Genomic DNA, 7,902 nt, shown 5'->3' with positions numbered 1-7,902 from the left:
TCCTCGAAAGATTCTGTCCAGTGGGGTGGCAAGGCTTAGCCAGTAGCTGAACCGGGAGAGATTGCAGCAAAAAGAGCTTTTCAACAACGATATGGCCCAGGTGAATTGTGCATTTCCTATTGGTTGGTTAGCATATGAGAACTCGGGTGATTTTAAAAATTGTGATTTAGGCTTCATTTGTTTTATTGAAATTTTTTTCTAAATATTTTGATAATATTGTAGTTCTAATGTTTCATACAAAGAGATTATTGAATATTTTTGGAGTACATGTTTTTTTTATTTAATAAAAAAAAATTCCATTTACTAGAAAAAAAATATATATTACTTTCATACAATGAAATTTCTATATTAATAATTTTTTTAGGAGGGATAAAATATTAATTTAATTTAAACATGATTTGGAGTTTGGCAGGCTGTACCCAAAGCTCAGGCCACGGGGTGTGGCTGATCAGAGTGAATTTTTGGTGGGTCCTACACGAGAACCCCGTGAGACAAGTAGTCCAACACACGTGGAGACATTGACGACGTGGACTATCAGGACTCACGTCTCTCAACAAGCAGGCATATTAAATAATAATCTTTTAATTTAAGACAATTTGATTTTACGATATAAAAATAAATAAAATATGGTATTTTGATCTATCTAATAAAAGTTCAAAAAAAAAAAAAATCTAACAAAAACACAAGATGATATATTTATTTTTAAAACATAATAACTATTCCAAATAAATAATTATAATTATTAAAATTAGATTACTCTTAATAATTATATTATTAATAATAACTATAATTAAATGAGTAATTTGTTCCTAAATATACTATCTTAAGAGTCTGATTTTTTTTGGCATCATTCAAATTAATTTGTGAATGCATAGACTAAACATATATAGAATGCGTCTTTTTTTACATAGGATATAAATTTTCCTCAAAATTAAGCATATTTCAAAATAAAGAAAAAAGAAAAAAAAAAAGAAAGATGAAAGCTCTCGTGATTAATGTATGGATGGCAGGCAGTGGTCCAATGAAATGATTATGATCCCTCATGAAAATAAACACAAATCTGTGGTCCAATCTGGTTTAATTAAAAATTAGCCATGGAAATAGTTGTGAACTTCCCCGGCCTCCTATTCCTATATTATATGCCAAATTTAGGTCCTAACAATGATTTCTCACCATGGAATCTTCAATCTTTCTTTCCCATTTGTCTTTTTATTTTTATTTTTTTAAAATAGCATTCACTTTTCAAAATATAAAATTCAACTACAAAATTTTCACTAAAAAAACATTTATCAAGATATTATATTGATTTCCACAGAGTCCAATTTGGCCTTCTCATAATTAAAAATAAATGGTTTGATCAATCTATAATATTGTAGAAGTCCCTCTCTAGTTGAAAGAAATGTCCAAATATCCCAATGATGGACTCGTGCATTGCATGTGATCGGCATGATAATGTGGCTTTTGGTTCACAGAAAAGGTCCTTAAAAATGGTCGATCTGGTATTTGGCAGAAAGTTAGAAAGAAAGCACTTAGCTAAGCACATGCCTTTGAAGCCAAGGCATGGGTCACTCTCTCTTCCCATCAAAACCCTCTTGCATTATTTCTTCAATTTTTCTTTCTCTTTCTATTCTTCTGCCCATCTGAACTTAATAAAATATAGTCGATCTCAAGTCTAAATAAAAACAAAAAATTATAATAAATTAATGATCAAAGAAAAATTTAATCATCTCTTATCTCTCATACATAGATTCTTAAGTTTTGAATATTTAACTCTTGATATATAATATAGGTGAATGGTAAAAAAAAGTTTATATAACCGATCCCAACTAATTTGAGATTAAAGCTCTATTATCATTCTTTATATAGTTTACACAAAATATTTTCAGTACTTTCTACTCAAAATTAAAAATAATATAAATATACATATTAAAAATTTATTTATCATAATATACCTAACTTTTTATATTATATATAAGGAGAAAGATTCTAATTTATGAGAAAAAACAACAATACTTAAAAGACTAATTAACTTGGAAGTCACATGACATTACCAATTAAATAAGCTTTTATGCATGGGGCAAGTCTATTGGCGGGTTTAGATTGGTGACAATTATGCCAAGTGTTTCCTGAATCTTTTATTAATAAAATTTTTGCTTAAAAAAAAAACCTTCAAAAAAATTGTTTCTATTTCATATCAATCAGCGGAAACTCAATTATAAGAAGCTAATTATCAACACGAGACGTTAAAATATTACAAAATTAAAAGGTTTATGTGTTAATTGTTAATAAGAAAAAGTTCAGATGACTAATTGACTTTTACACGGTCAAGTGTAGCTTTTATTATATGATATGTTTAACCCTTACCCATATAATTAAATACTATATAATAAATAAATAACTAAAAGATATATTATATAATATACTTTATGTTATCAGTTAACTTTAAAACCAAAATGATAATTTAGATATAACTTTCTTATCGAAACAATTACATAAAATTTTCTCAAAAATTAAAATCTAAATTTGATTAAATTAAATTAGAATTAAAATATTAAAAATCAAATCAAGCTAAAATCAAAATATTAAAAAATTAAACTAAAATCGAAAATTCAATTTGAATTCGATTACTCTAAATAGAATTGATCACTACAAGAAAATATCAGAATAGAAACTGAATTTAGAAATGGATTTATGTCAGTTTATAATTTGAAACAGATTTTGAAATGAAAATTTGGTAGAACAGCTTAAATACATTAAAAAACCAATTAGCAACCGATTAGAAACCGAAATTAGAAACGGAAATTCGTCGGTTTCCAAATTATGAAGAACAATTTGGCGGAAAATTTAGCAACTGTTTATAAATCAATTACAAACCGATTTCTGAAACCGAATAATTTTCCGTCTCTAATATTTATCATATTAGAAACCGAAGATATCGGTTCCTAATTTCTTTCAATTTAATTTAGAAACCGATTTCATTCGGTTTCAAAATAAAAGTATTATCTATTTATATTTAGAAGCCAATTCGTATCAGTTTCAACAATTTTATTTACTAAAAATTAAAGTCTGTATAGAAACTGATTCTTATCAGTTTCAATTTCCCTTTGTTATATTTAGAAATCGATTTATGTCGGTTTCAAATCGTTTTCAAAATAAATCTAATTATTAATTTTATTTATTAAATTTTAAGGATAAAGTAGGAACCGATTCATATCGATTTCTAATTACCTAAAAAATTTAGAAACCGATTTATATTGGTTTCAAAAGTAATGTAATTTCTATTATATTTACTAAAATTTAAAATAAATAGAAACCGATTCCTTTCGGTTTCTATTTACTTAATAGATTTAGAAACCGATTGCTTTCGGTTTCACAATTTACTTAAAACGTTAAAAACTGATTTCTGTCGATTTCTATTTTCCTTTATTATATTTAGAAACTGATTTATGTCGGTTTCTAATTTCAAAGTTATTTAGAAACTGATTGCTTTCGGTTTCAAATATTAAATTGTTCTCTAATTATATTTATAATTTCTACATTATTTACTAAATTTTCAAAATAGAAACCGATTTTTATCGGTTTCTAATTTCTTCATTGATGCTTAGAAACCGATAGCTTTCGGTTTCAAAATTTATCTATTATATATTTGATTTAATAAATTTTAAAGTAAAGTTAGAAACCGATTTCTGTCGGTTTCTATTTCCTCTATATTTAGAAACCGAGTTTTGTCGGTTTCAAAATCAATGAAATTTTAAAATAAATTAAGAACCAATTTATATCGGTTTCTAATTCTTTTAGTTATATTTAGAAACCGATTACTTTCAGTTTCAAAAATTAAAGTGTTATCTAATTATTTTTATCTATTTTTAATTTTAATTATATTGAATTATATTAATTTTATTTTCATAAAACTATAGGGGACAATTTAATTTCAAATATATATATTATATTAATTTTTTTTCAACTATATTAATTTTTTTATACTATTCTAGAGAAATGTCTTTCATAAACTTACCCTATTAAAATAATTTAAATCAATAATTAATTATATTTTATAAAAATTAAAAAATATTTACAAATAAATACTAATTTAATACTAGCTCCATTCTATGTCAATAATGGAGCATGGAGGCATAAGGCTGCAAAGCGCTACAAGGCACTAATGTGCAATGTCAGGAAAGGAAAATCCAAGGTCATCGTGCCTAATAATACAATGCAAAAATGGAAGGAGGCATGGAGTAGCCCAGAGTTCAAAGCCAAGAGCCATCAGTTCACTGCTAACCGCTGTAGTGAGATAGGGGGAGTTGGGGCAGTCATTTCTAGACACACAGAGGGTTCAGTTTCACATGCTACCAACGCGGATAGAATGGTAATAATTTCATATTTACTGGTTTTGTTAGTGTCTATCTACATATTAGTAGGAATTAATTCAACATTATTATAAATATCACAAAAATCATTATATCTTTTTAGGAAACCCAGCTTGGCCGAAGACCTTTTCTCTATGAGCTTTTCCATAAGACCCATACTAGGAAGGGCACCTACGATATGGTTGATGCACGAGTGCAATCAATTAAGGTAAGTAAATAAGTATTTTATTTGTCTTTCAATTGTAGGAAAAAAATGAATAATTGAGTTTGTTTATTCAATTGCCAAAACAAATGTATTTAAAACATACGTATTGACTTATGCAGGATGCATTTTTGGCACTTAAAGAGCAGTCATCTCAACCACAAGAGGGATGTAGTGACCCTCCTGCTGTGGATGAGGTGGCACTATATTATCAAGTTGTAGGGGGGAAGAAGAAGAACAGGGTTTATGGCATTGGATCCCAAGCATCAATTTTCTACCCTAGCTCATCGTATGGATCATCTTCTACTACATCCCATCACGCTCAATTGGAGGCAATGGATGAAGAGATTAAGCAATTGCATCAGACTATCGTAACACTAAAAGATAGTTTGGCTGCAATGGAGGAGAGAGACCGACAGCGTGAGTTGATGTTGGAGGAGAGATACCGACAACGTGAGCAGACACTAGAAGAGCGCATGCAATAAATGATTGCATAAATGATGCAGGGTACGCAGTTTACAGCCCCAGCTCCAGATGCGACTCATCAGGATGATAGTCGAGAGGCCGATAGTAGTGATGAGTGATGATATTATTGATAACAAGTAGCTTGTTTTTTTTGTTATTATGATATTTTATTTTTCTATATAATATATTATTTTCATAACTCATCACTATCATATCTATATATAATATTAACTGATATTTGATATTTGATATTTGATAGCTTGATGTTGTAAATATTATGATATTGATATTATATGCATCAATGCAGGAAATAATGTATTAAATAAAAAAAAATAAAAATTATTCTAGTAAATTGAAACGGATTAGAAACGAATATTTCCGTTTCTAATAAAGAGTTTCGGTTTCAAAATAAAATAATTTACAAACGGATTTGAAATGGAATTTGCATTTCTATTTAAAAACCGCTTAATTTCAGTTTTAAAAAGTGTTTTATTTATGTTTACAATTTAGAAACCGATTTGAAATAGAAATCCGTTTCAAATAAATTGAAACTGAAAGTATCAGTTTCTAAATTAAAACGGATTTTGAAACCGAAATTATGTGGTTTGTAAATTTTGAAACGGAATATCATTTTCAAAATGGTTTCAGAATTTGAAACGAACATTATATTCTGTTTCTAATTTATTTAGAAACATGCAGATTTAAAACCGAATATTTCGGTTTCAAATCGGTTTCTAAATTTATTTAGAAACCGATTTTCCCTGATTTGAAACCGAATTTTCCGTTTCAAATCTCCTTTTTTCTTGTAGTGTGAAAACGATAAATCCCTAATGAAAAAATGTATATAATTAAAAATATAAAAAATTAAAGGTTACAAGATCTAGGAGGCTCAATTTAAACTTTAGAGCAGTTGGAGTTATATACCAAATGTCATAGTTACTTTGCTTGTTTGGATTATAATTAGGTTCTAGATTTATTTCCAATAATACTAGAAAGAATAATTTATAGATGATGTAAACATTCTAGTAAAAAAGCAAATGAAAAGAAAAAAAAAAGATTCAACACAAATGTCATTCGCATGAAGAAAATTTTGATATGCTTTTGCATATGGGGGCCAATTGAATGTGCATTACACGTACGGATATATAAATTGACAATTGCACAAAGCAATCAAACTCTTCTACCTTTGAAATGTAAGTGATGAAAGTGCAAAAAATTGTATTCAATTTCCAATTGGTGAATTTCCAAAAGTTATAATATCGGCAATGATATATATAATGAAATAGTACAATCCCATGTTTAATTTAATTTCTTTTTCCGGAAAAAGAGGGAAATATAGATTGGCCAGCTATTGCAGAACCATTAACTAGAAGAAGACGCACACCAGGGGACCAAGGGAAGTTGATCCAATGGTATAGCTAGGAAATGAATTATCCTGGGGATATAAGAGTTGATAGATGTTATTTTAACAATATGAATTGTGGGGTGCAGGGCAGTTGCATGCCATTAGTGTAGCCTTTTTCTATCACCTCATGTGATGAGAGGCCTTAAAATGGTCCACACCAATAGCTAGCTAGTGGTTGGCAGCTGCACTAAGGAACCAAAATGCCCTTAATGGAGATATCTGCGGGCATATAGCAGAGATCACTAATTATTCGTCAGGATCATGTGTGGTGCAAGATTGATCCTAATCATCCCACAAGTACATAAGATTAGACTGCCTAATTTGGATAGCTTATTAGCGAAATGGGTAGGCATAATTGGGCTTTGATCAGCTTTTGGGATGCCATTTTGTCACATTAGCATAATATATGAATTTGAGGAGAGATCCAAATAGGCTGGAGATCCAAAAGGGAAACATATATATTTTTTTTGACTTTAAGAAAACCATGCTTTAATTTGTTCTAATAAATAGCAATTGAGTTTTGTAATTATATTCAAAATGCATTCCTCATGTTTGTCTAAATTAGGTGTGAGTTAATAGACAAGACAAATGAAAGAGTTTCCCTTATCTTCATCCAATCTTTGGCAAAGGACTATGCAAAGTTGAGTAGTCTTTCTCAATCAAAGTGCCAAAATTCACAATATATTATTATTTATGTTGCTTTGAATTTTATATATGTCTTTCATAGACTCCATTTATGACTCGATATCAAAATTTTGCGTTGCAATTCAATTATAATATTTACACCAACATATTGATATAAATATTGTATTTTCTAAAACTATTGTAGAAAAATTGTGAGAAATTCGATAAATATGATAGAGTTAGAGTTTAAGAATTTTGAATAATTGTATCTTATTTTTTTTATCATAATGAATTTTTCTTAGAGATTATTAAATACACCGGGTGCGTATGCACTATTTCTCACAATCATATGAGGGCCACTCTTCACATTAGAAGGATGATCCATTTTTCTGTGAGAGAGTGAGCACTACTTTTATGTTCATCGAGAGTATTATATAATCTTCTAATTTTTTTATCTCGTTTTGTCCATAAACATAAATCTTACAGTCAAACTATGTAAATTTTGTGTCATTCTTTTTTTTTTCTATATACTTCATCATTATATGATTGTACCTTAAATTTATGTGCATAGTTTAACACACACGTGTGTGTGTGTGTGTGTGACTTCAACTTCAGGATGAATCCCAAAACAGAATATTTAATTTTTCATATGGCAACAATTACTACTGCTTCTGTTGATCTTGATCACGTATATGCTTTGTACACGCGCAGACACCAACTTGCACTCTCTGTGCAGCCTTCACATGGCACTGGCAACGATTTTGGCTTCCTCTTGTGGATGTGCTTATTTAACTTTATGAGACACCATTCTCGTATAAGGCTGCTACAAGATTTTC

General features: G+C 28.9%; 1 protein-coding gene across 1 annotated transcript; it reads left to right on the top strand.

Moving 5' to 3' along the window:
• Positions 1-4,162: 4,162 nt before the first annotated feature.
• On the top strand, positions 4,163-5,156 carry LOC131174080 (uncharacterized). The gene is made up of 4 exons (XM_058137132.1): positions 4,163-4,369; positions 4,474-4,578; positions 4,695-4,943; positions 5,079-5,156. Exons 1-4 carry the CDS (start codon positions 4,163-4,165, stop codon positions 5,154-5,156), a joined length of 639 nt encoding a protein of 212 aa, XP_057993115.1.
• Positions 5,157-7,902: the final 2,746 nt, after the last annotated feature.

Source organism: Hevea brasiliensis, chromosome 15, assembly GCF_030052815.1.
Source record: "Hevea brasiliensis isolate MT/VB/25A 57/8 chromosome 15, ASM3005281v1, whole genome shotgun sequence".
Lineage (NCBI taxonomy): Eukaryota > Viridiplantae > Streptophyta > Magnoliopsida > Malpighiales > Euphorbiaceae > Hevea > Hevea brasiliensis.
The sequence above is the reverse complement of the archived record's forward strand: the minus strand, read 5'-3'. Positions and strand labels throughout refer to the sequence as shown.

What these genes read in the sequence shown, in the direction of transcription:
- LOC131174080 (XM_058137132.1), top strand. Translation starts at nt 4,163, where the DNA reads ATGTGCAATGTCAGGAAAGGAAAATCCAAGGTCATCGTGCCTAATAAT. An exon ending in CTACCAACGCGGATAGAATG is followed by an intron (nt 4,370 to 4,473) that starts GTAATAATTTCA and finishes ATATCTTTTTAG; the next exon opens with GAAACCCAGCTTGGCCGAAG. An exon ending in CACGAGTGCAATCAATTAAG is followed by an intron (nt 4,579 to 4,694) that starts GTAAGTAAATAA and finishes TGACTTATGCAG; the next exon opens with GATGCATTTTTGGCACTTAA.